Source organism: Poecilia formosa, unplaced genomic scaffold (genome assembly GCF_000485575.1).
Source record: "Poecilia formosa unplaced genomic scaffold, Poecilia_formosa-5.1.2 Scaffold41, whole genome shotgun sequence".
NCBI lineage: Eukaryota > Metazoa > Chordata > Actinopteri > Cyprinodontiformes > Poeciliidae > Poecilia > Poecilia formosa.
In genome coordinates, this window is record NW_006799980.1 from 2420864 (window position 1) to 2446439 (window position 25576).

Genomic DNA, 25576 nt, shown 5'->3' on the forward strand with positions numbered 1-25576 from the left:
AAGAGGGGAATGTTCTCGGTTGAAACCTAAGAGTTTGTGTCCTTCAGAAATGAGCCGGCGTCATCAGCTTTCACTCCTTTGTTTGCATGGCTGCATTGAAAGACTGCTCCTTTCTTGTTCTGTCTAGAACAAAGGCAACTCGCAAACAGTAGAACTGATTTCAGACGTAAACAAATACTATGAATTCAAAAGCTGTTTGAGTGGGTGATTTTATGCATGAGAGGTACTGATCAATAGCCCCAGTATTCGAGACAGTCCCTTTCGCTCAGTCACATTCAGAAGTTATTCTTTTAGTATCCGGCACCTATTGATTGAAATATTTTTGAACCGTAACAAACTGCTGAACTAATCAATAAAAATGTAATTCTTTTCTTGACTTCCTGAATTAAAGTTGGGGAGCCAATCACATTTGATCGGATGATGTCTCGTTTTAAACCTGGACTGTGGAGAACGATGCCATTTCGGGCTAAGAAACCTTAAACTGTCTTGCACAAAACACAACTTTTCAGCACCGGACCTGCTGTATGTTCTTGTGGACGCTTGGCGGCACACACAAACCAGGTCCGATGCCGCTTTTCCCTTCGCATCACGTACCAACGCCCAGCAGATCCTCATTTTCTCCCAGGGAGTGGCCGACGAGGTTCCTTCTGCGATGCTCTGCTGACACCATGTGGCCGTCGCTGTAACTGCGCCTCCAGCTGGGAGCGGCACAGCAGTGGGTTTGGGTGCTGTGCGGTGCCGTGCCGTGCACACGGCTCTCCCCGGCAACATTCATCACCAGCAGACGTTTCCGCTCCTCTCCTGGTGCGACCAAATTGATGAACCATCAACAAAAGTTTCATCACGTTCACTTGGTATTGATAAAGCAATCATGCATGCTTTTCTTCTGCGTTTCACGGCTTAACCCTCCCTCGCAAAGACAAATGGGATGTCAGAAGGATATTCTATCCTCCCACTAGGGCTCGGCTGGTGGAGGATGCGGGTTTCGGAAGGGTGGTCTTTCGGCTGTTTTCTGTCGTGAAACAAACAGGCAACCCAGCTGGATGTCAATCAGAAAAATGTGGATGGGGGTTTTATGAGAAAACACTTCAGAGAGCTAGTAAAAAAGTTCAAATTTTACTTTTTTTTTTTTTTTTTTTGGAAACATATTTTTCGAAGTACTAAAAAAAAGAAACTATGATACAATTAAATTACACTGTTTTTCTCAGCTGAAACATTGAGACCCTTTTTCATACAGAGAGAGCTTTTATAGCCACCCCTCTATGAAATAGAAATACATAGAATATATGAGTGAAGATGTGCAAGTCTTGAAAAAGTCAGATCGCTCCTGCCTGTTGCGTTTCCCTAATGACATATTTTAGGGCGATGTGTCGACTGGATTTGTGTCTGCCTAACTGACAACACAGAATAATGGAGGGAGCAATTTCACTTTCCCCTGAGGTTCCTGCTTTAGAAGAGCAAAAACATAACGGTATGAAATAACTGGACACTTAGCTTTATGGAGAATAACAATAAAGCTTGAGGAATGAAGATACAACAACGTTCAGGCTGCAGCTAGGACACACAACTCGAGCTGGAATCCAGTACAGTGGGGCAACTTCCAGTGTTGTTTGTGAGCATAAATTTAAAAATATGTTTTTGACCTTGGTTTTCTTTGTACTCCTAAATGGGCAGAAAATGATTAAAGTCAGTATTTGACTAGCATAACTACACATTCTCAGATGATAGCCGCATCGTGTCATCACCTCTCAGAAATAAAACACAGACTATTTCCAAAGCGTGACTTTCAGCTGGTTCCATTCACTGCCAAAATATTTTACTCAACTACTGAATGCATCCCTTGCCAAAGGTTCTGGTGACACAGTTGTTTGGATTAAGTGGGGGTAGTGGCACCTGCGTGCGTCAGAGTAACGATGCTGGTCAGAACAGGAGCAGAAATTACATCTACCTCCACATGACCTCTGAGGCTAAAGGAAACTGGGAGAAAGGGAACATGTAAAACTTGATATCTGTGCTCTTTCATAGTAATTTCAGCAGCTGTTTGATTTGCATTAAACACTTTTTCACCAGTTCAAACAAAAGCATAAAACAAACAAGACTGAACCATCTCAGTTGCTTCCATTTTTTTTAATTTTTATATTTTTATTATTAATTCTTCTACAGTATACAAATATCCACACACACAAAATGTTCTCAAACCCCCACATTCCTCGTAAACATTCACTTCCTCCCCACCTAGCATCCCCGTCCTGCATTCCCTTCATTGCGCGCTCCATTGCCCGACAACGAGTTTTTGTTTGTTTGTTTCTTCTTCTTCTATTTTTAAAAACCGCACATTGGATCCTCAGCTCAGCGACCTCCTAGATGCTGCTGGAGCACTTGTTGCATTCTCAAACTGCAGCGGTGACACCCAGATCCGGGACGAGAGGAAGCGGCCAGTAATCACAGTGTGAAGCTCTTGACATCAGTGCGCTGGGTTTGCGGGCCCCGGAGGTGATGAGCAGGACTCTATTGCGTGGGTCGAGCTTAGTGGGGAATCAGGGGGGCGGAGGAGGGGGTCAGAAGCTGGGGAGGAGAGGCAGGTCTTGGTGCATCATTCATCAGATCCGGATCAAACAGTTTGACTTCTCGCTGCATATAGTTTTTTTTATTTTCCTGTTATTGTTGCGTTTTGTTGTTGTTTTAGGCAAACAGTTGGGTGGGTCTGGTTGCCTTGCAGAGTGATGGTCAGATTGGCAGCAGATTATTCTTAGTGTTCCTGGAATTTTAACACATACAGGCGCATCAAAAAAAATACTAAAAAAAAAAATTATCAATGTTCCTAAGCTGATAATTCAGTTCAAAGAGTGAAACTCATATTCATTACACAGAGTGATACATTTCAAGCGTTTATTTCTGTTCATTTTGATTATTACTTGCAGCTAAAAAAAAGAATAAAAAATTTTTTGTCATGCATGAGATGAGAGATTAAAAAATACTTGATGGCTGCTCATAGAATGCTGCATCCAAGAATATTAATGGTAAGTTCAGTGGAAGGAAAAACCCTAGACATCCACTTCAAGACTTCAGCACAAGCTGAATCAAATTTCTAGACTTTTCCATCCGCTGTAATAGCATGGACATTTAAGCAAAAAAAAAAAAAAAAAATTGACATGGTTAAACCGTGAAACAACACAACTTTGAAGATGGTTATAGATTTTTTTTTTTCTTTTTATTCGCAGTTTGCCATTTATTGTTCAAAATAATGATTAGATTTTTAAGCAAAGAATCAATTTTACTTTATAATATGAATATAAGTATAAATAACATAACATTCGACTCCATGCTCTTGATGACTGCATCCTTGAGCAGGGATCATCGAAACCCATTTGAAGGTTTGCAAAAGATTAAAATCTTCAAAACCTCCCCCAAATAAAAACACTTAAAATACATCACTCTGTATGTAACAAAACCACACGAGACACAGCTTTCACCTTTTTAAACTACATTACAAAAATAAATAAGCTTTTCAATGATCATCTGACTTACTCGAGAGATGCACCTGAAAGCCAATTTCCCCCTCCCCCCAAACATTGTAGTGACACCAGGTTTAAAAAGCTGCAGGATATTTATATATATGTATATATTTTAAAAGAAAAAACATAGAGATAGTAGATTTTGTTACTGTATGGCTACAGGATGCAGGTAATCAAGTAATAAAGGGCGACAAAAACACAGATAAAGTGACCGCTGCGGCTTCGGTCCGCGGTGAAGCCGTAAAATTTAAAAATCTATTAAAATCACCTTTAAGAACATCATGTGAAAACAGTTTTTATATATATATATATATTTTTTTTTTTTTTTCTATTTATATATTTATATTGAGACATCCATAAAGAGTGGCACTGAGGGCACGTCAGATCATTTTGGCTCTGTGCTGCGTTTTCATTGCGACCGCTCATGCATCCCCCCTCCCTTCATGTCGACGTCATGATTCTAACTCGCCCTCTCTCCCTCTCCCAAAAATAATAGAAAAAAAAAAAAACAACCACGAAGAAAGCAGTAGTGCAACAAACTTTTAGCAGGATTATTTCTCTCCCTCTCTCTCTCTCTCGTTCTCTCTTCTGAATGAAATGAGTCAAGTACACGAGTTCATCCACACGACACGTCTTCAGTGAAACACAACACTTTGTGAGTTTGAAACTAAATGTACAGACTGCACCTTTAGACCCATTATAAGGAGGTTTTTTTTTGGTTCAAACTAAAATGAAAGAAATACAAAGAAAAGAAAAAGGAAGAGAGAACCGTGAGCTTGCCTCGGCTCCTTCCTCCGCCTGTGCGGGGTTTTTTTTTTTTTTTTTTTTTTCCTCGGCGAGAACTAAACACAAAGGGATTACTGAAAAATAAGGCTACCAGGCTGAGGGGCGTTTGACGGCACCCAGGCTGAGCTACATTCCATCTTTGACAAAAAAAAAAAGAAGGAAAAAAAAAACCCAGGAGAGAAAAATAAATGTTTTATCCTCCAGTGACGTATGAGCGATAAAACTCTTCTTATTTTAGTTTAGTTTACTCTCTCGCTGTCACACGCGACGCGCTACCTCACGCTGAGCGTTTATTTTTTTTATTTCTTCTTCTTAAATAAGCTTTTGATTTTAGACGAGGAGCGCTTGATTTTCTCCCCGTTGTCGCACGAGTCCTGGGAGGAGGTGCTGTGGAGCTTGTAATCTCTCCCCAGGCTCCGGCCCTCCGAGTCCAGCGAGGTGAGCGACGGGTTGCGCCCCACGTTGGGCAGCATGCTCGCCGGCAGCTGGCCGTAGCTGTAGGACTTCTCCAGGATGCCGTTGTAGACGCCCTTGCCCGTCGGAGAGGCGGCGCTGCCCTGCGACAGCGGCATGCTTTGGGACTCGGGTATGACGCGGGTGAGGTCGGGCGAGCCTTTCGGCACGAACGGGTGGTGCTCCAGGGCCGGGGACGGGGAGGTGGAGGGCGGGCCGGACGGGGTGGCGGCCGGCGTCGGGGGCATGGGAGGAGGTGTGGAGTCCCTGAGGCTGCTGCTGCTGCTGCTGGTGGTGTGGGTGGAGGAGCCGGGGCGCTCCGGGCTGCCCTGGCCCAGCAGCAGCAGCTCCTCGCGGGAGATGCGGCGGTACGGGGCGTCGGCGGCGCCGGGGGATTGCAGCTGCTTGCGGCCGATGGTGGAGCAGAGGGAGGAGTCCGTGTCGGAGCTGCCGTCCTGAGCCGGTTCTCTGACGGAGAGGGAGCAGAACAAGCGGGGTCACACGCTGAAAAACGTCACCGCAAAGCGTGGGAATATGTACGACTGTTCAAGAACATCAACCACAGAGGGCAAGAGGGACAAAACACACGAGCCAATTCACCATTTTTTTTTTTACATCAACAAAACAGGAAAGGCTTTTAAATACACCTATTTTTCAACCCCACTCTGGTGCTATTGCACCTCTACTGCTGCTAATGGTGTGACCCAGTTTTACCTCCAAAGCCGCAAAAACACAAAATCTCACAAGCACTTTTTGGTCTGTTTTCTCAGAACACTTGAAATAAAGACAAAACTAACTCACAAATAACTTCTCAGAAAGAAACGGGAGCTTGTTTTTCAGTCAATAATTCCTTAATATTGCTGAAAAAGTACTAGCTACGTATGAAATAATCTTCCAGTGGAACAAGACATTTTTAATTTACGATATGGTGAAAAACACATTGTTCCACTGGCTGATTATTTCCCTTATACCTAGTATTTTTTCATCAATATTAAAGAATTATTGACTTGAAACAAGCTCCTGTATCATGCTGAAAAGTTACTTGTTAAGTTTGTTTTGTCTTACTTCGAGTGTTGGAAACTAGACCGACAAGACCTTTGTGTTTTTTCAGTCTGGTAAAGACTCGACCAGGCTTTGTCGAGACTCTCGGCTATAAATTAGAAAGACTGGGACAAAAAAAAAAAAAAAATCAGATCGTTTTCATTTTCGGGTGACAGTTAGTCCTGCAGTCAGAAGGCTGAATCTACAACACTCAGTGAAACCCTCATGGTCATCTGTCAGTGTCTGGATAAAACACCTGTTAGTCCAAACTGTAAAACCATTCCATGGCGTCCCGGCCACAGCTACATACCCCCTCCTATCCAAACTGAACATAAACTGTTCGTCGTCTGCGTCGGGGCGATAGGAGAGGGACGAGCCGGCCATGGACAGCAGGTCCGGGTCCGGGGACATCAGGGACGACTGCTGGCTCAGCAGGCTTCGGCGGGAGCGGCACAGGCTGCTGTTGCGGGTCAGCGGGGGTCGGATCAACGCAGCGGCTGGGAGGGAGAACAAAGCAAAGATCGGGCGCCGTTCTGGAGCAAGCGGCGACGTTTTCTCCCGCTGAGGAAAGTAAGAAAACGGCGCGGCGCACTCACTGGAGAACTGTGGAATGATGGGAGGCGTGTCCTCGTCCAGGTCGTCCACACCGCCTGCGATGGGGTACGGAGGGACAGAGACCCGGGGCATGACCACCCAGCTGTGGTCCGAGTAGAGGCTGGCCGTCAGGCTCGGCAGACCCGAGTTGTTGACGACGTGGAAGCCGCAGAGCTTCTCGATCTGCTGCCAGCGGTGAAGCCGCTCCCTCAGGCACGCCGTCACCTCTGACAGAGCTTTCCTAAAAAAAATAAATTAATTTAAAAAAAAAAATAACAAGAAGGAAAAACTAAACGAGGAGGACGGCCCTGGATCTGAACGTGCCGAACTTGGCGAGAGATAGAGAGAGAGAGAAGCTTCTCTGATGCACATCAAAACGTCCTTCCGAAGAAGTTGACGAGCCAAGATTAATGCGCTTTTTGGCACAAAGCGGTCCCGCTGTAAAGCTGGACCACTGCCTAACAAGAAGCCAGACGGAGCGCTGCACTTTCTTCTCGTTTCTCCCTGTGATTCCCTTTTGGTGTTTGAACAACTGAACAATTCCTTGCACTGGATTTTATAGGAACTCTAAATGACTTCACAGACTCAACAAACTGAAGCGCCCAGAAGAAAGGCCTGATCTGCAAAGAAGTGCAGAAAGGATCAGGAGCTGGAGAGTCACCGGAGGACACCGGTGGTATTAACACCAGCCGGCGTTGCATGCAGGTGGGACTTGGCGGACATGTTTGGGACAATTCGGGGTTTGCATAACGTACGTTTTTCAAAAACAATTAAATAAAACTCTCACAGGTGTGGCATGCTGTCCGTATTCAGCACTCAATGCTGGAATTTGACTAGGCCATTCTAACACAGGACTATGTTTAGGATTGCCAAGGATTTTCTTGCACTTACCTTCATAAATCCTCATATCAACTCTAAAGGTGGTGACCCCCACAGCATGATGCTGCCAAAATGTTTCCCAATTAGCAGAATGTGCATTGATACGTTTTCTGTCACGTACGCCTATTTATTTGGGTGTAGACCAAAGAGTTGCCCACCACTGTCTGACAATAAAGGCTCTGACTGATGGATGTGCGTCCAAAAAGACTGACGAACGAATAATAATAGTGAGTCATAATTTGTACTGCCGAACGCCCCTAATCGCTGGTAAGGCACTGATTGTTATTGTCAGGATATCTTAGATGTATTTTTCTATGCTGAGCTTTAGCTAAATAAGAGCCAGGCCTTGATTACATGTGTAAGGAGAATCGCTCTGATTCTCGGTCACTTCCTGAATCAGTTTACTGCAAACAAACAGTAAGACGGCAATAAATCCCAGATTAATGAGGCTGTTGGGGGCTTTTGTGCTGCTGGTGACTGGAACTCCAAATATGCACAAAGGCTTTGGCCGTGAAGGACCGAGAAATTTAATTTCTCTCCATTTTGCTGTCCTCAGGGCTGCTTTATGTTAGACTAAGTTGTTCTAATGAACTCAGGTTAAAATAAATGATCGTAAATCAGATTGCGGGGGGAATTGCGCACGCAGAAAGTAGACTGGAGTTCTTACTTTGCTTCTAGTATCTTGTGGTCCACCTCATCCAGGGACGAGCTGTGGGCGACGTGAAGGGTTCCGAACACAGAACCTCTTTTCTTTTTTATTTTCTCTGCCTGAAACAAATAAATAAAGAGGAAGAGAGGGGAGCCAAAGTTATTTACTGAACTTTTCTGCAACAGCTCAGAGTGAAGCAATGGGATCCAACGAATGAAAACATTTGTTAAAACTTCTACAAGTTCGATTTATTTTTTATTTATTTTTTTCAGACAGTTTTCAAATAATTACTTGAAACAGAACGAGGCTAAAAGATCCGTTTCTCACTTTTGAACAAATCAAGAGCTTCAAGTGGAGGGTTCTGGAGCGGACTAGTCAAAGCGGCAACTTGAATCCAATTAAGACGCGTTAGCATGACCTTAAAAACAGGCTGGCTATAATCAAATACTCCCAATGTGACTGAAATCAATTCTGCAAAGAAGAAACCGTCAAAATTATCGTCAACTTTTTTAACGAAAGTTGCCTTATATGGTCAGGGTGTCATTACTTCTTCACACAGGGTCAGGATTGATCGGAGAGTTTTTTTTGTTTTTTTTTAAAGAAAGATGTCATTATGAGAATTTGTTGATGTTCGGGAAGATTTAAGTGTCCTCAAAACTTGACGCAGCTGCCTGGAATTGTTCCAAACAAGAATCGAATTTATGCACATATTTCCACGTCCTCCATCAAAGACGAGTCCGTCACTTGATAAACCGCATTAACGGCCAAATCAGGGCGAAATTCATTCAAATTTATACAATGCAAATACGGATGGATCGGCCACGGCCGCTAATCCCGGCGCTCGAAGGACGGCGGAGCGCTCCGGATCCGTCGCTTTCCCCGCGCTGCCACAGGGAAGCCTCACCTCGTCTTTGGCGACGTACAGCTGGAACTCGGCGCTCTGCTTCTTGATGTTGTAGTACTGAACCTCCACCTCGTGCGTGAGCTGCAGCCACTTCTGCAGCGCCTCGGGGACCGAGCGCTCCGACTGCATCTCCTTCTCCGCCCGCTTCAGAGCCTTCCGCACCTGCAGGAAGGCGACACGTCACGACCCCGGGGGTCAAAAAGATAAAACCCTCAGCCGACAGAAACCGTTCATAACAAACACAGCAGAGGTTACTATTTATCGGATTCTTCCATATCTGATGAGTTAAAAAAAAAAAAAAAAAAACTCAAATCCAAGGGCAGAGCTTCGGGAGTTTTTTAAAATTTTTTTACAAAGGTGGATAAATATGCAAAGCAGGTCCCTCGCAAATGAAATGAAAATTTAAGGCAGACAATATAAAACTAATCTTTTCAATTTTAGGTGGTTTAGCCACAGTGATGAATACATTTACATCTGCGTGAAGCTCTGCACCCAGACGAGCCTTTTTTTCCCCCCCGTTATTTTAAATTAAATCCATCGTTCAAAAGACGGCGAAGGGTGTGCAAACCGCATCAAGTGAATTCAAATTTCATTTCCACACGAACTAAGTCATGTTTCCACACATTAATGCACGCGTCCATGCGATACTCGCTCCAGCCGCCCGGCATGTTTCGACTGATAATGAGCCTGTGGCTGAGCTGCATTCGGGGGAAACGGGTTAAGCTGCGTTCAGGGACAGGAAGTCCTCACCTGGACCAGCTCCTCCTCGGCGTACTTGAGCCGGCTGAGCTCGCACTCGGCGCCCTCGCGCAGCTCCCGCAGCCGGTGGGCCTCCTTCTTGGCGTCGTTGATCTCGTCCCTCATCTTCTGCTCGAGGTTCTCCTTCTCCACGGCGACCGTCCGGTTCTCCTCCTGAGCCTTTTCCAGCCTGTTTTGATTTACGTGATAAATCAAAACACTTTTTTTCAGGGTTTTTTATTTTATTTATTTTTTTATTCAAGAATCTACAGTATGTGAGATGAATTTGAATTCGAACCTCTTGACTCAGCATCTTGTAGAATCGCTACAGTTAACAGCTGCAATCTTTTAGCATTCTCTCTATTTTTTTTTTTTTTTTACATCTAAATTCGGAAATCGTGGTTTGTTCTTTGCAAAATAGCTGAAGCTCAGTCTGATGGTCGTCTATCATCATCGGTTTTCACATCTTGGAACAGATTCATAATTTGAGTTTCCTCCTAACTTTGACTGGACCATTCAATTGAAGCTCCAGCTGTGGATCCTTCTTCGAGACGAACTTCCAGCTCAGATTCAAGTCATTTGCTGCCTTTAAATGTTTTGTTTTTTAAAGCTCCATCCATCTTCACATCAACTCTGGTCTGCTCCCGCTGAACATTAGGCATCCCCACGACATAATGCTGCCATCTCCGTCTTTCACCTCTAGTTTGTCCTGACATATACACACCATTTTGCAGGCAGGCTAAAAAAAGTTCAATTTTGGTCTCATATGACCAGACAAGCTCCTTTTGGCCTTTTTTTTTTTCCCTATATTGTCTTTCTTCTGAACTTTAAAAGTAGGACAACGCAATATTAAGCAAACGCGTGACTGCGAAACTGTTGCTCTATATTTGCGATAATAATACCGATTTCAACAAATTTTCCTGCCTGTTTTTTATTTTCCTTCATTGCTCTTTGTGAGCCTGAACATCTCAGTCAAAGTTCAGTCAACCGGCAGGACTATAAGAACAAAATCTAACTATTTATCATTTTATATGCAAAGAAAAAAAAAAACAAAAGCTAAGCAAAAGTATTCTTGAGAAATTTCTGGTTTGCTCGTCTTACCGGCTCTGCATGTCCAACAGGCTCTGCTCGGCGTTCTGAAGGCTCTCCAGATCCTTCATCATCTGAGAAATGTGCACCTTGCTGGACTTGTTCTGAATGTAGGCGAACCAGCAGCCTCCCACTCCGATCACAATGGAGACCATCAGGACAAAGTCTTTCACCCAGTTGTGCTGCGGACCTGCAGGGGGGGTTGGAGGGACATGAGAGTGAGGGGCGAGAGGAGACGCGGCGCCGGCCTGCCGCGTTCGAACAGAAGCCGTACTTACGAAGAGGAGGCCCGAAAAGCACGGCGTCGAGCGCCTTCAGGTTGAGCTTCTGTTTGTGCCGCTGGTCTAATATCCTCAGCTGCATGGACATAAACGACGGTTCGTTTGCCGCTATTCTACAACGCAGACAGAGCATAAATTCAAATTACAAAGTAGCAAATTTTAATATTCCCCTCCCCACCACCGCGAGACAGTAAATCGGGGGGATGTTTAACATTCCGTACAGAAACACGGGACTGACAGGTGGACCGTCGATCAGCATCTAAAACGGCTCAGGAAACAACCGAGCCCTCTGGTTATGACATCACTTCATGAGTCAGCTCGGCGGAGAAACATGAAGCCCCCCGACGGCCCATCGCCTCCCCCTGGTTACAGTCAGTCACTCAGTACATTCAGTCTGCAGCAGCTCACGTTGCACCCGTCACACAGGAGTTCATTTAATGACAGTCCTTAAATAACAACTTCATCCGCAGCTCCTTCCACTCAAGACTTAAACTCATGACTGAGAAGTTTGTTAGCAGTCAGTCAGATCGCTGCGGATGGGCCGAAGCCGAATGTCGGACTTAAGGATGAAAAGAAAGCTTTAAGCCGTGAGGAACGTCTGCCATTTCAAATATCCCAAACATTTTGTCCTGTGTTGCATTTCTTAACCAGCAGAGGGCAGCAGAATACAGAATTAGAAGAAAAAAAAGTCACTGGTTGCTTTAGGTGATGGAGGGGAAAAAAGAAAAGAAAATTTTTTACTTTTAAATGTTGTGTCATACTTTATTTAAGTTTCTACTGAGGCAGAGGGGGGGGGGGATGAAGCCCGGCAGCTCCTGGCCGTACTGACCGAGGTAACGTGTTCCCTGTGACCCGGAAGTCCCGGAAGTTCTTCTCGTACTGCGGCAGCTCCACCGACTCCTTCAGCCACTGCACCGTGTCCTCCATGGTCCAGTTGTGGACTGATAAGAGGTTAAAGACAGAGTTAGGAAACTGTCAAATAACTCAAATAAATAACCTAGATCTGATGACACAGCGGCTCTGGAAGAGTAAACACCTGTTAAAACTCATTGCAAAAGTTTTCTCCAGCTTTAACGTGGCACTTATCCTGCAAAACGCAACTGAAAAACCAGCCGAACCTTTAGGGGCCCAAAAACACACAGAGATGCAGAGATGCCTGTGATAAATGCTTTGTTTAATTGGACCGAACTTTAATATTTAGTCTTCTAATGCGTCCAAATAAAGCGCTATACAAGTCTGATTTCGTTTCATTTCTCAGGTAACTTGTATCAAATGCTGCGAACAAGATCACTAGAAAATAAAGTTTAGCTGACATTTAGATTCTTCAAATAAAGACACAAACTCCATGTCTGTATAAAAGGATAAGGATCAAAGTTAGGAGTATTTTCTTAAAAAAAAAAAAAAAAAGTTCTGTTGAATTTCCTGATGAAATCAAGTAAACAGTTGTTTAAAAAAAAAAGTAAGCTTAATTCAAAAGCAGCACTGCACATCAGTGTTAATTTAAGTCTTTAGCATTAAAAAATAAGTCTGAAGTCAATCAGAATGATGATGATGACGATAACTACGACAAAAAAGTTGTACATCCACAGATAAAATAAAGACTGAAATACTATCAAAACAGATCTGGGTTGAGTCACTTTAAAAAAGTGAGAACAGTAATTCAGAACCAAACACCACTCCATTCTCGGATAAATGTTTCTACTAGTGGTGATGAAATAATTGCACTGGATGAAATCTGCAAGGCAGTGTGAGTGAAATACCCTGAAATTCCTACAAATAAAAAACAAAAACAAAAGCAAAAGCAAAAGGTGTTTCGACAAACTACGGGTTTAAGAGTTTGCAGACTTATATAACCAGATTGTTGGAACTATTCTTATATAAAATGTTTCCTTGAAAAGTGATCCAACTGCCCGGGTTTGTTTTACGACCGCTGTTGGTTTCTTCTCTCAAGCTCACACCGCTCAAGATTTTCTTAACTTTACGGAGTTAAGTCAAATGTCTGAAACAAAAAGTTCAAGAGGCGGAGGCAGCACAAACTATTCCCACAGAACATCTGTCAAAAACCTACAAGACGTGCGATTTTTTTAAGGAGCACAGATCAGCCCACATTCAATAAACCTGACTGCTGATACAGAGAAAAGCAAACGTAAACTTTGATGGTGCAACGGCACACGAGGGAGTGCAGTTACGGTCAAGAGTCGCGACGGTGCCTGAAATATGTTGAGTTTTGCAAACTTAGCGGCTTTGGTTTTGGTGGTGAAACTTCACTTTGTTTAAATTATTCTAAGTGTTTGCCGTCATTGCCTTCTTGTGTCAGAGAAGATGGCTGCCCGTAAAGAAAGATCTGCAGATACCGACATCGTACCAAAGCGAAGGATCAGAACTTAAAGGACTAGTTAAAGTAAAAAATGCAGCAGGACGATCTCCAACTCCAGAGTACAGAAACTCGCTGGTCAGGCTGCTATAATGTTCAAAATAAAATTAATAACCGAATAAATAAATCTGGGATCTGTGCTGCATGTCTTTTCCACCATCTCTCTCTTCGCAGATCTTCTGCAAATAAAAGCCTCTAGCGTCAGAACAAAAATAAAAAATAAAAATACGGGGGGAAGAAAAGGATCAAGATTCATATCTTTTACCACACTTATTCAGACCCGAACCCTGATATTAAATTATGAAGCCTTTAAAGCACGCGCAAAGCCCTCGAAACATTAACTCTCTGTCGTTTCTCTAGTTCCTCTCTGTTGCCAAAGACACCTGTGGGACTGTCAAAACATCTGGCTGTGAGATAAAGGACGACAACGTGTCAAAGGTGAACTGAACTGCAGCGGAGCGGGTCAGCAAATAAGGGATGAAATTGCAGAAAAGAAGGAGAAAGCGCTCCAGTGAAATATACGGGAAGGCTCACACGGTTATTGAGCGCAGCGCTTCGTTCGAGCCTTTGGTGTAAGAGGACGCCGTCGGTGTCGACTAAGAGGCAAACAAACCGAACAGGTTCCGCCTGAAGTGCAGGAACACGCCGGAGTGTGTTACGGGGACGACGTCTCAGCGGGTGTTTTACCTGAAAGCGACCACGCCCTTTTCTTTGTGCGATTTACTGTATCGAAGCGTGATGACGTTTTTTCTTATCATCAGTTTGTCTCAAGTGATTGTGTTTTATGTTTGACGATGTAAAAAAAAAAAACATTAGCGTTGGCGTCTCGCACCTGTTTGTGCAAAATAAAATAACAGAAAGCAGAGTGTTCGCTCAGGACAGAACGGGTTTGTCCTGAATAACTTTTGCTTTACCTTCGGAGTTCTTCCATCCCTTCCACAGCTCCTCCACTGTGATGTGCTGGTCTTCACGGTGCAGGTTGCTGTGTTTGTTGGTTTGCTGCTGCTTCATGTCTTCTATTATAAACTAGAAGAAAAAAAAAAGAAGAGAGACAAAACTAGAGGAAGGCACCAGATAGCTGTGCTTGTCGGGATTTAAAAACACAAGAGTTTTGTCTTCAAGTCTCTTTGGATCGTTCACACACACACACACACAGGCACACGCATGCTTATTTTTTTCTTCCCTTCAAGGGTTTAGAAAAGAGAATAGATCTGTGGAAGAGGTGCCGCTTCCACCTCTGTGTGTGTGTGTGTGTGTGTGTGTGTGTGTGTGTGTGCGCGTGTGTGTGTATGTGTGATTTAGTTCTCTGGCGCTCAGAACTTAAGAGCCCCTGCAGAGACAAAGCCGAGCGAAGAGAACAGCCAGAACACCGGCAGCATTAGCGAGGATCAGAGCTGACTACCAAACACCTCAAAGCATTCATCCCCGGCTCCTGGGTGCATGTGTGTGGCCCGGGCGTGCGCTTCAAAAAAAAAAACAAAAAATGGGAAGAACTCCTGTCATCTTTGCTTGTTTATGATTCTCCACCATCCTGCGACTGCGATGCAGATGCAGACGAGCGTCGGACCGCTGAAGTGTGTCGCTTTTCCACTCCGACCATTTCCTTTAAGTCTAGGGTTTGTTTTGCTCATGTAGATTAGGGGCTGGGAAAACTACCGACGCCGACGTGTGACTTTAAAACATTTTCTTAATCCTAAAAATAAGCGGTAGGACGTTTAGGAGTAGGTGTGATAAGGCAACAGAAGACCACCAGGGTCAACAGACGTACTTATTTACAGATGGAGGAAATGTTGTAGACGCCGGAAAGTCAATTCGTTTCTGATATTGTTCAGAAGCTAAAATGTTAAAATGGATTATTTAAAATGGAAAAGAGGAAAAAAAAAAAAACATTCCAAAGATTTCCATTCCTTTAGGTAATTTAGCCCAGGGGTCAAACCGGGTCAGGCTAGTAAATTTTCAACTCTGCTGTAAGAAGAGAAATGCAAGCAATCCTGAAAGCATCTCATGCTGAAACTCCCTTTACATAATTTTGAAACATCTTAAAGCTAAAGTGATTTTGGCAAGTGTAAGATTATAAAATATTAAAAAGAACACCAACTCCATTCTGTTAAACATAATTTACATAAGTTTTAAGGACTGAAAGTAGTTCTGTTTTTTGGTTGGTTGGTTTTTTCAGATAACTTGTGAAAATATCAAAGTGGAAATTTACAGAAGAATTAAAAGTTCCTGAGCTCTAAACAAAAGTGTAAGAAGTGAAAAGCTTAGCGCAGTTTGCTTTCTGTTCACGTCAGCAGCAAATAAAAGGCGAGTTAAAAAAAAAAAAGAAAAGAAAAGCAAAATCCCCTCTTCAACTTTGGGGCAGAAAACACAGAATGAAGTCCCAACTGACCCAGAAAAACAAACAACAACAAAAAAGCTTAAAACCAGTATTCACAACAACCGAGGGAACATTTTATAATTAAGAGGTTTTAGATCCATGTCTGTTGACAGATGTTTTCATCAGCTCTTTCATTTAGCAGAAATACTCCAACAACAGTATTAGCTACGACACAGACATGCAGACGAGGCAGTCGACATCAGAACCTCGCAGCACTTTCACACGTCTGCAGTGTGTGCTCAAAGAGCCTGAGCTGGAGGACCGCTGTGAGTTTGACATTGAATACATAATGGCAGCCTGGTGTTGAAAGGCTGTCTGCTGCAAATGTTCCTCCTGTCACAGATTGAAAGAAAAATCCTTTTGCTCGCAGGAGCTGTCTGAATGGCCTGTGAAATTAAAAGTCTGGGACGAGCGCTGACTTAAGCGCTCGCACTCGAATCGGATGTGAAAGGGCTCTCGAGCTGTCAAAGCAAGACTCTGCTGAGAGTTTTTGGCGAAGCCGTAATCAGGAAACGTCTTCAAAAAAGCACAGATACTAACAGATGCCACGGTGAGTTGGTTAGGAGTCAGACACAAAGACAGATTGTAAAATATGACACGGAGTCGTGCCTGAATGTCGTGATTAGTCGTGAGAACACACAAACAGGCGCCAGCCCAATAAAAAATAAAAAAAAAACAGCAGCTGACACTCGTCTCATGGCTAAAACATGAATATTAGCTAGCTTCTCTGAAGTGTAAAGTAATACAGTCGGTAGTAAGTACAGACGAGTTGAAGTGAGACGTCACGCATCCAACGACCCGCCCCCAGCTTCCTGCTGGAGGGCAAAAGACGCTGCACACTCACAGAGTACGACTGCCGTTGCTTTTAGCCGTCAAGTTGTGAACATGACACGCTAAATCTTACATGTATGCGTGACATATAAAAGATATGCAAAAGAAAATTAACAGCAGTATTAATTGTCAACACTATAATAGTTAGTAAGGTCTAAGGATGTCATATTTCACAAGTCAACAAAAAGTTTTAAATAGAAAAACAAAATAGCGAAGGCTATGCTAGGTCGCAAAAAGTAGGTCAGTTACGCTAGCTTGGCTTTCACCGTTGTAGCATGGACACGTGCTGCATAATTTTGTGTGTTTTTGTTCAGTTAACACTAAAATAAGGCGACTCACACACCTATTCTCTGACAGACCATGAGCAGAAGAGCTCCTTAGACTAAGTAATAAAGCACCGACGTGTTGAGGCAACCACTTATTAATAATCACAAAATAAACATCAAGCATAAAATACAACGCGACTGAATGCTCTGCTCTCTTTGTGCGAAATGTGTGTTTTTCGGTGTGGGATCTTGATACGCTTGAATGTTATCTCTGCTCTGTAGGCTAATGCAGAGTGTTGTCAGTCGGTCGCCGTGGCAATGGGTCTGTGTGTAGCACAAGATAAGTGGATAGATGGCTTTATTTGTTCCCCTACGGACACCGACTTGGCTGGGACACGTGGGTGTTTTCTTTATCCTCACACCTTCTTGAGAACATTGAAACATTGATGGAAATTTAATGGCTGTTGGCCATTAAATGCCCAACAGCCTCCGTCAATGCTAGGACAGCAGTTTGTGTAATACTTGTCCTTAATAACCACTACATGTTAATGATTAAACGAAACGACTTTCTGGCAAAGACATAAAGAATACTTCCCAATCCAACATGAGCATGGGAAGAAAAAGCAGAAAAGTTTTTCATAATATTAATTTTCAACTTCACTCCTTCAAAGGGAAGCCATCATTGTTTTCCAATTCAACACTTAAGGCAACAGAATACAACAGACTACAAATAAAACACATAAAAGTCTTTCTCTTAGAAATCTAAGACTACATGGTAAATAATCGCAGAGCTGCGACTATCACGAATCCACTTCCCGGCAGGTTGGCAGAGACGCTTTGCATGTAGTCAGAGGAAGCTTTGAGGTACTTTATGGAGCCATATAAAGTCAGAGCAGCAAGCCACAAATACATAGATAGGTCTGAGTGCAGGTGATTTGTGGTTTCGGTGGTTCAGAGTTAAGATCCATTTACCTGAACGGAGGAGAGGAGGGAATCTCTCCAAACAACGGTTGGTAGAAAACAGAAAGTCCAGACTCCCTCTGAGAGTCAAGCATCAGTGCTGATGCGACAACCTACTGTCCACACAACAGACCGTGACAAGCAGTTTGTGACATAATCAGAGCCAGGACTGAGACAGACACGCACTTACACAGCAGCGAACAAAGGATATTTTTGTTCGGAAAAGAGTCCAGCCTCAGGAGGAGTTGGCTGAGTTTTGGTATTCCTCCCATGAGCCTTAGCTCCACTGACTCTGCGCCGCCCTGACACTCAGCTATAAGCAGTCAATCTGTACTCATTTAACGAGCAAAAGTTATTACATCCAGTTTTTCCATCATCGTCACTGTAAAGATGACAAACGCACTCGGAGATCGACGTTATTCTAAGCGAGAGAGTCTGCAGAACGTAGGACAGTGATTTTGATTTATCCTTCCTAATATGTCATTAACATGACACAAACAGCATGGGGCTGCGATTTACGACGTCGGGAACGCCGGTGAAGCCGTCGATCACTTTGTAATTTTCCTTTTTTTTTGTTTCTCTGAGGCGCTGCGGATTTACAGTTCTGGTCAGAACTTGTCAGGGTCAAAGTCATAAATTGGGGCTTTTAATGCTTCATTTTAAAAGGTCTTTTTTCAACAGTGGAATGATTACACATTAAGTTGATTCGATTAAAAAAAAAAAATCTAAATATCGATTGATCATTTGAATTTATGCTGGATTTTATTGTTTCAGAAGTACACAGACAGACATAAACATGAATAAAAGAAATCATCTAAACATTTTTAATTTACTGAAAATGGTTAATCTTTTGACTTGACAAGGCCAAGTGCTGTTATTAGCTTCTAGTAAATAATCGTGATTAATTGTTGCTGGTGCCTTGTTGGCAACATAAAAACATTTTCCCTTCGCGACCCGGTGAAAATCGAACATGGAGAGTCTTGCGAAACCTTCAGCAGCGACTCCATTTGCTAATCAGCAATTAATCAATTTATTGCACCGATGAATTAAAACGAGCTTCGTCATTTTCATTCTGATGATTAATATCTTTTGAAGGGCAATTTTGTTTTAAAAGATTTCATGATTCATTTATTTAAGGTTTCGTTTGTGTGTGATTATTATTTTTGTTCTTGTTTACAGTTGTTGGTTGTTGTGTTTTTTTTTGTGTGAATATTTTTAAATATCTTCCAGTTCCAGTGTGGAGCGTTCTCTACAAAATTTAACTTTTAGTCTTTGAGAGGTAAAACTTGTCAATATTTTACGTGAAAATGGTCTCAAAACAACGATATTATTGTTTATCCCTTATTCGGCTAGAAGGAAACTGGTTAGGAGTTAACAGCTGCCCAAACGGACAGATTTTACGGCAAAGATGAGGCTTTCAGACACTATGAAATGTTAGCAATAATGATGGTGGCATTATGCTGTTACAGTCTATAAAAATCCCTTTTGCAGGAATCAGGCAGTCCCTTCCTGGTGCGAAGAGGACGGACTGCATTTATCCGGCTCTGCTCCGTCCCAATGACCATATTTACCACAGCATTTCCCTGCTGCCGCTTCCTGCTTCGGTCAAAATTTAGAAGTGAACACAAGTTCATCCACCGTCCTCTCAGAGCTGCAGAGCACTATTTGCTCAGCAGTAGCAGTCAAAAGCAACGTTTGTGAGTCTCACGGAGCTGCCTAATTTATTCCATTAAAGAAATACTCGGTGAGAGGGGTGGTCTAAAAACAATCAGTTTTCTTGGCTCGGTGAATTAATTATGAAGTATAAATCAGCAGGAAATTGCTTTTGCATCAAATCTGGAGGCTACTGGACGCCATTAGCAGGACAGCTGCACAGAGATCAGTGATTGAAGTGGCTGTTTATCTCATTCTCTTATTCAAAAACAAATGAACCAGGACATATTAAAGGCGGCTTTAATCTCGCGATCTTAATTGTGCATCCTTTATATTTATTCAGTCTTTGCTCTAAATCTAGATCCTCCATCTAACCACTACCAAGGCACGCTCTGGTAACTTTCTTTTCAGTCGCCATCTACTCTTGAAATAAAAAAATATGATGTAAAAAAAGACAAAAAAAAAATCCTGTTTATTTCTCATTGCTGTTCAGTATGTCATCATTGTTGCTATATTTCTACCCTTCTTACCACCGATTTCTTCATGCATCTCTGTCTTCAACCCAACAGCCCAAGAAACGGCTATTTTTCTAAGTTTTTACCACATGACACCTTATATTTGGTGATGCAAGCATCACGAGATGTAAGTTTAAGCTGTAAATCAAATCTCTGTGTTGGACATTCTCAGACAAGTCAACAAACACCCTCAAGAATCTTCTTTTTATAGACGTATCATACCCTCGATGCTGCTTCTACCCGACTCGGGTTTCTCCCCACCTTCGTGTCGTTCAAAGACGCGCTGCATATACAGTACGCCTCCGCGCCGACGGACCCCGGGCGACGTTGTGCACAATCGGGCGAGAACTAATTAAAGTCTGCAACAGAAGCACCAAAACCACCGCCGCCCCGGTCCGTGACGAGGTTCGAGTTCGTGCAATTCAAGAGATGCAACACGATCTGGCCGAACATCCACTTGGCTGTCGGGCGGCAGCGAGAGGCGAGGACATGCACCTGCCGTCCCCCCAGTGGCGGCGCTCAGCAACAGACCCCACGGGCGTCATCCAAAATCCCTGGGAGTGAGCAGAAAGGTGTGGCCTGTAGAACCGCATTCGAGCAGGTGCAGTCTATGATAAAACGATAAAATATCACCAAAATCACTTCAAGTTTAAGGATAAATGTCCTGAACAACTCTGGACTTCTTAGCGCAAGATTTGCGTTTAAATAAATGTAGGACTCCAGCTAACAATTATCTTAGTTACTGATTAATCTGTCAGTTTTTCTGATGATTAATTGATTATTCGGATATGAAGTTGCACATTCTGCTCATTTTTTTCATTTAAACGCTCAAGCCTTTGTGTACAGCATTAGAAATACACAAAAGATGCAAAAGAACAAATAAAGGAATTGCTTATTAAAAAAAGAAAAACTTTTTTTTTACTGAAATGCCATAAATATTTCTATTTTTTGTACAGTTTTGACTTAATTACTGCTCTAAGTGTTTTTCAGAATATGACCTTTTTTGAGTCTGTGGTCTCCAGTTAATCGATTGTTAAATTAGTTGACCGTAACTTAATTAATCGATTCATCTTGATTCATCTGATTTATCGTATCAGCCCTAAATAAATGCCTCCAGAAGGAATATTTTATAGACAGACAAGATTGAGCTGTTGATGTCAAAGAGAAGCTAAGAATACTGCAACCACCGTCAAGCACGGTGGTGGTAGCATCATGCAGTGGGGCAACAGAGCAAAAGTTTGCCCAAAAGGTAAACAGAAACATAATTTATTGTCCCTCTGTGGGAAAACTATAAACAATAAATCATAGTGGTTAACATGCAATTAAAAAGATGTTCACCAGCCGCTTTATTAACTACACCTGCCTTACGGCATTCTCAGCCAATAACAACGCCACGAAACTCGTCCAGGGAAGACCGGTTTAGTGAAAGTTCAACCAGTGACTCTGCTGTCAGAGCCAGGCGGACTGGTCCAAATATTTCAGAAGCAACTCATACACTAGCAGGTTCTCACACATTCACAGTTTGGGTTTACAAGAAATTGTAAAAAAGAGTGAAAGAAATAAGCGAGTCGCATTGATGTCTGAAGAAAACGTGCAGCAGCACCTGAAATAACCTCTTGCTACAACCAAGGTAGGCAGAATACCGTTCCTGAAGGCAAGACGAAAACACGAGACAGTTAACAGATCGCAAGAAAAAGAAAAAAAAAAAAAGGTTGCCTGGTCCAACGAGTCTCCAGTTGCAAACATTACAATGACAGATTGAGAGTTTAGTAGAAATAGCCTTAAAAAAAAAAGCAGAGCTACAGCTTGTCCGGCGGTCACGGATCGGGACTGTTGCTGAACACGTTCGTCCCTTTCTGAACACAGTGTACCCGTCTTTTGATGGCCACTAATCCGCCCCGTATAACAGCTCAGATCATCTCCAACTGGCTCCTTGTACGTCGTCACCAATGGCCACCGGATCTCAAAAGACGGCTCAACTGCGTACTAGTAAGGTGTGTCTAATAAAGTGGCCAGCAGTGAGTCTACGGCAACTAAGGAAATATGTCAGATTCAAAGAAATGTAGTCACAATCTCCCACTGAAAAACCTATCTCTCTTCAGAAAGCAAACAAAGAAGAAGAAGAAAATAATAATTTGGGAAGAAGAGACTCAATGGTGACTGTCTTCTGCTGGGAAGAAACGAACACGATTTACCATCATAGCAGACAAAAGTTAAACCAGGCTGTTTATAGCTCATCACTGACACACACATGCCCTAATGTGGACAGGGATCCATTAAAACAAGACCCAAACGACTAACCGAGGCGCCACAGATGGGGCAGCGGGGTATAGCTATCTCTCACACCAGAACTCCTTCAACACTTGAAATTACTCCTGTGGGGGAAAAAAAGCGGTCGTCAGACGTTTATTAGCAAGAGACTGAAATGGAGGGTGGCGGATCAGAGAGCTCTCGTGCGTCAATCTACCCTTCCAGTCAACCAAACACCTCCAACCAGCTGCTTTGTGCTGGGGGTGCCAGAGGTCAGAAACATTGTCAAGGGTTTAGTCTTAGATGGCGGATCTGATTCGAAAAACCACAAACGTTACCATCTCTGAAATACTGACGTTATGAATGAGTGAATGGTGAATGTGGCTACGCTTTTTTTTTTTTATTTTATTTTTTATTTTTTTCTTTAAAGCAATCCCACAGTTTTGTGTTTATTTGGAGCGGAAATTGAAACTGAAAGACACATTTTCCTCATTGCACGGCCGTAATATAAAATCCGTCATAGCATTGCTCGGTGTTGTGATGATGTGTCGCTATGACAGGAATGCTGACTCATCCGTTGATGACTGACTGCTAAGCATTAAAATCATTTGACTTTCAGCCAGGCCCTCCCCTCCTCCCTCTCTCTCTCTCCCTCCCTCCTTCTGTGCTCTCTCTCTCTCTCTGTCCTCTCTCTCTCTGTCTGTCTCTCTCTCTCTCTCTCCCTCTGTCCTCTCTCTCTCTCAGCGCTGGAAACTAAATATTTACATGCGTCGACCTGTGACGGACAAGAGATCCTGCTTCAACAAAGCCCCATCTGGCAAATGAAAAAGCTTTAGGAAAACATTCTCTAGCTGAATATACAAAATGTAAGACCAGCAATTAAAAGTGTAGAAAAGTGGCAGTTTTAAGGTTAAGAATTTATTTTCTTAAACTTCTGACATTTAATTTTGCTGACATTTAGCCGCGAGGTCAACGATTGTGAACTTTGTCTCTTTAGAAGATTTTCCTTTCTGTTTCTTGATATTTATGCATTGTTTAAAAAACACTACCTTGAGGCATTTTGGTCCCTTCACGCTGTTCTAACAAGAGCACTGTTGCAAATTGTTGATATTTGCATAAATTTCCCACCTCATTCATTCATTCATTCATTCATTTTTTATAGCCATTAAGAAGCCTCTGGCATTAATTTGGACAATATTTTAATGGGTTGCTTTTCTGATAAGGTCCAGTTTGTAGGTGTAGAACTCTAATTGGGTTGAGACTGGCTGATTCTAGAGGGTAATATGAGAATGTTTTGAGGTTTGGAAGCATTTCCCTGCTGTAATTATAAAATATGTCCAAATTTCAACTGTTTTTAGATGCTGATCTCAGGTGAAGTTTCATTGTTATTCCAGAAACATTGAGGAATGCACCACGAAGAAAAACATGTCCACAGCATGATGCTGCCGCCGTCATGCGTAGCGACAACCATTTCCAGTTCATACGACGCTGAGTCATGATTAAACGATGCAAATCATGTCTGCTGGAATGTTGTCACAACATTGTGGTGAAATAAAAAGGCAGGATGACAGTCGTAACAGATATTCTCACCACAATATTAATGAGTTATGTCTTGAGATGAACAGATTCAACAGCTGAAACGACCTGATCTTAAAGGTTGTGCTTTTTATTATTTATTTTATTTAGATTTTTTTCTTATTTATAGTCGCACAAAGAACTCGGTTTGCCTTCTAGGATGTAGTTCTATCTACTTTTTTTGTTCTAAAACCTAAAACGAAAAACTATGTTTGAAAAATTTCATCCACAAACAATTGGATTTTCTATGATACATCTGGAAAAACTGTAGACGTTTTCTTTTTCTTCATGTCGGTTTTATGAATACACTTAGTTTTCGTAAAAACGCCTCTTTGAATTGTCAAGGTTGCTATTTGTTCTCTGTGTTGATAGTTTGGGTCAATTGTTGAGACTCGAGGAATGTACCAATGACACCAAATAACCCTAAAAGAAAAACTAAACAAGTTGTGTACCACTAGGACGAATGAATTACCTACTTATTTAAAAGCGGCGCGTTAAATCAGTCATTAAAATCTCAAAATCAGTACAACAGATTGCATCTAAACTCTACGGAAGCCCATTTTGGCCATGAAAGAAAAAAATAAAAGACCAACACGAAGTCATAATTTCGACTTTGAAAGTCATAGTTATGGCTTTCGAAGTCATAACTATGAGATTCAAGGTCATAATTATGACTTCCTGTTGGTCTTTTATTTTTTCTTTCATGGCGGAAATGGGCTTCTATAAAACTCCTAACCGGAGCTGTAGCTAAAAAATCATCAAGTTAAAACTAAAACCAACAGCGCCAGTCTCTCTCCCCCCGTGACCTGCTGTGTGTTCGTGTTCGCCCGGTTTCTGAAACGCTAAACGCGGAGCCCCGAAGCTCACCTCCAAGCTCTCGTTGACCTCTATCCCTCCGTCGTTGTCGTCGTCCAGCTGCTTGTGGATGTGCCGCAGCGCCTCCAGGCTGAAGCGGTCGGCCTCGCCCACGCACGGCGGCATCACGACGAGACACGGATCTACGGGAGAAGAAACGCTTCACGTCAGCTCATCGTCCCACGTGCCACACGTAAAACACAAATTCTAATAAAAGAAGTGCGCTTCAATTTCCCAGAGACAAGAGATATTTGTTGTGTGACTCACTGAAAACGGCCCCCAGCGCAACGCAAGACGCGCCAGCGAGCGGGGATCACTTTCAAGAGTCGCAGTGGGAAAGCCGCGACGACAATTAAATTAGACACATTTTAATTATTCCAAGACAATCCTGGAAGACTAAAATACAAGAAGTGGTATTTAATCAGTGAAGACAGTTAGTCGGGCATTTCGTTGCGACTCATTTTCAAAAATGCAGGCAGGATTTCATTTTAAAACTCAGGATTTTGTGGGTTTTCAGAGGAGCTACTTCGGATATCAGAACAGAATATATTCAAAGCAAAGAAATATTTGACCTATTTACATACGGAGGACAAAGCAAATGTTTTGTTGTGGTTTCTGCAACAATGAGTAATCAGCCTTTGCTGTTTCTGTTACAATACATAGCTTGTATCAACCACAGAGTAAAACAAGCTAAGTCACACGCACGCTGCACCGAAGCCATCAGTCATGTCAATGGGGGGAAAATGAATACGGCAACACGGAGGCATTTCGGTGCTGTTCGCCTCCCACGGTTGTTCCAGCTAACGAGGCTCCAGCTGCATGAAATCTTCCTCATCTAAAAAGGTTTGAAATGCAGCTCCAAACACACAAATTTGAATTTTCAGCACATAAATCACTTTAAAAACTTGCGTTCACATTCTGCCAAATAAATGGGAATAATGTGCTGCACTGTTCAGAGCTCCAGACCGGCTGTTTGCACTGGTGTGCAATT

At 42.7% G+C, this 25576-nt stretch overlaps 1 protein-coding gene across 3 annotated transcripts in view; it reads right to left on the reverse strand.

Annotated features, from left to right (window-relative positions):
• Positions 1-2656: 2656 nt before the first annotated feature.
• Positions 2657-25576, reverse strand: part of stim2b (stromal interaction molecule 2b) — a 46189-nt gene continuing 23269 nt past the window's right edge. The window contains exons 2-12 of one of the 3 annotated variants that reach the window (XM_007551339.2): positions 24598-24728; positions 14218-14329; positions 11759-11870; positions 10927-11042; positions 10661-10838; positions 9572-9749; positions 8822-8983; positions 7936-8036; positions 6392-6630; positions 6052-6292; positions 2657-5222 (exon numbers count right to left, since the gene is read on the reverse strand). In XM_007551339.2, the coding sequence (XP_007551401.1) occupies positions 4601-5222; positions 6052-6292; positions 6392-6630; positions 7936-8036; positions 8822-8983; positions 9572-9749; positions 10661-10838; positions 10927-11042; positions 11759-11870; positions 14218-14329; positions 24598-24728 (2192 nt within the window). In that variant the 3' untranslated portion in view covers positions 2657-4600. The remainder of the gene's footprint in view (positions 5223-6051; positions 6293-6391; positions 6631-7935; positions 8037-8821; positions 8984-9571; positions 9750-10660; positions 10839-10926; positions 11043-11758; positions 11871-14217; positions 14330-24597; positions 24729-25576) is intronic. The other 2 variants (XM_016671060.1, XM_007551340.2) reach the window with 2 other exon arrangements.